This window comes from Pipistrellus hanaki, assembly GCF_964339955.1.
Source record: "Pipistrellus hanaki genome assembly, chromosome: X".
Classification (NCBI taxonomy): domain Eukaryota; kingdom Metazoa; phylum Chordata; class Mammalia; order Chiroptera; family Vespertilionidae; genus Pipistrellus; species Pipistrellus hanaki.
The window spans coordinates 82657345-82659122 of record NC_140524.1 but is presented as its reverse complement, the minus strand read 5'-3'; the positions used below and the strand labels follow the sequence as shown (position 1 = coordinate 82659122).

At 42.6% G+C, this 1778-nt stretch overlaps 1 protein-coding gene across 1 annotated transcript; it reads left to right on the top strand.

Annotated features, from left to right (window-relative positions):
• Nucleotides 1-365: 365 nt before the first annotated feature.
• LOC311615497 (homeobox protein NANOG-like) lies at nt 366-1309 on the top strand (the record flags this gene model as incomplete). The annotated part of the gene is given in 3 exon segments (XM_084870863.1): nt 366-690; nt 693-1108; nt 1112-1309. Coding segments are annotated over 3 exon segments (939 nt in total).
• Nucleotides 1310-1778: the final 469 nt, after the last annotated feature.

Sequence of the window (1778 nt, the reverse complement as noted above, 5' to 3'; positions counted from 1 at the left end):
AACAGCCTAGTACTGGCACAAGAACAGACATATAGACCAATGGAATAGAACAGAGAACCCAGAAATTGGCCCAAGCCAGTATGCTTAATTAATATTTGACAAAGGAGGGAAGAGCATACAATGGGTAGAGAGTATCTTTCATAAATGGTGTTGCATCTTTTTGCAAAATTGACTGGTTGGGTCCTGTCCCTGCAAAGCTGACCCATTTCCTCCTCCTTTAAAAAAAATTTTATTTTTATACTTTTATCTCTGGAGTTTTTCATATTTCTCTAAGCTCTTCTAGCTAAATACTTAAGCCTGGCTCTTCCTTATAATCTACCTTTTTGGTGTGTTTTATCTCTCTCCTTCAACTCAGCAACGTGAGTATGGATTTGGCGTATCCCCAGAGCCTGCCCTGCTCCGAACCATCCGATTCTAGGGAGCCTTCACCAGTGCCTGAGACTTATGAGCCTGAAGAAAACTATGCATCCTTACAAATGTCATCTGCTGAGACCCTCCACACGGAGACTGCAGTCTCTCCTCTTCCTTCCTCCATGGACCTGCTTATTCAGAACAGCCCTGATTCTTCCACTAGTCCCAGCAGTCCCAGCGCAACACTCCCCGCCTCTGCAGAGAACAGGGCAGGGAAGGAGGAGAAACCCCAGGCCAAGAAACAGAAGATCCTAACTGTCTTCTCACAGACCCAGCTCTGTGTCTCAATGAGAGATTCCAAAGGCAGAAGTATCTTAGCCTCCAGCAGATGCAACAACTTTCCAGCATCCTGAACCTCAGCTACAAACAGATTAAGACCTGGTTCCAGAACCAGAGAATGAAATGTAAGAGGTGGCAGAAATACAACTGTCCAAAGTATAGCCACCGTATGACCCAGATGAACTCGGCAACTACAGAGTACCTGGGCCTCTCCTCCTGTCACCAGGGATGCCTGGTGAACACGAACGCTTCTGGGAACCTTTCCATATGGAACAACCATTCCTGGACCAGCCTGTCTTGGAACTACGCTGCCTGGAATAGCCAGACCTGGTGTCCTCAAGCCTGGAATAACCAGGCGTGGAATAACCAGGCCCAGAACAACCAATTCTGTAGTTATGCAGAGGAATCCCTGCAGCCCTAGATCCAATTCCATCAAAATCCTGTCAGTGAATTGGAGGCCTCCTTGGAAATGGCTGGAGAAGCCTATGATGCAATCCTGCAAGCCCCTATATATTATGGTGCCCAGGAGTCCGCGGATTTATTCTCAGATTTTTCTCATTATGCCTACTGTGCCAATTTGGAGGGTGGGGGGTTGGGTATGACTGGAGTCTTAAGTTAAAGAGGCTCCTATAGTCTTGCTGCTGTTAGACAAATGATAAAAGATGCCTCTGACTATAGATAATTAGATATAATACTAGATCTAGTATTTGGATGACGCTAGATCTAGAATCTTAACCTCAAAAATAGAAGGTAAAAGTACAAAGGTGTGTGATGAAGGATTCCTCATGTTTTCTGGGGTTGGGAGGCTTGTAAAAAGCCTCAATTCAGGTGAATGGTTAAGCTAGAATATGCTTCACTGATTTCCCTTTTGCTGTTTTACTACCTTTAATTTATTTATTACTCAAGTATTTGTAAAAGATGTTTTTTGTACTTTGCTGACATGACAATAGTACCAGTTTGGCTGGTTGGCTTACAAGTTTACATTCAAATAAATAAAATGTCTATTTTATCATTAAAAATAAAATAAAATAAAATAAAAAATAAATAAATGGTGTTGGGAAAATAGGACAGATACATGTAAAAAAAAA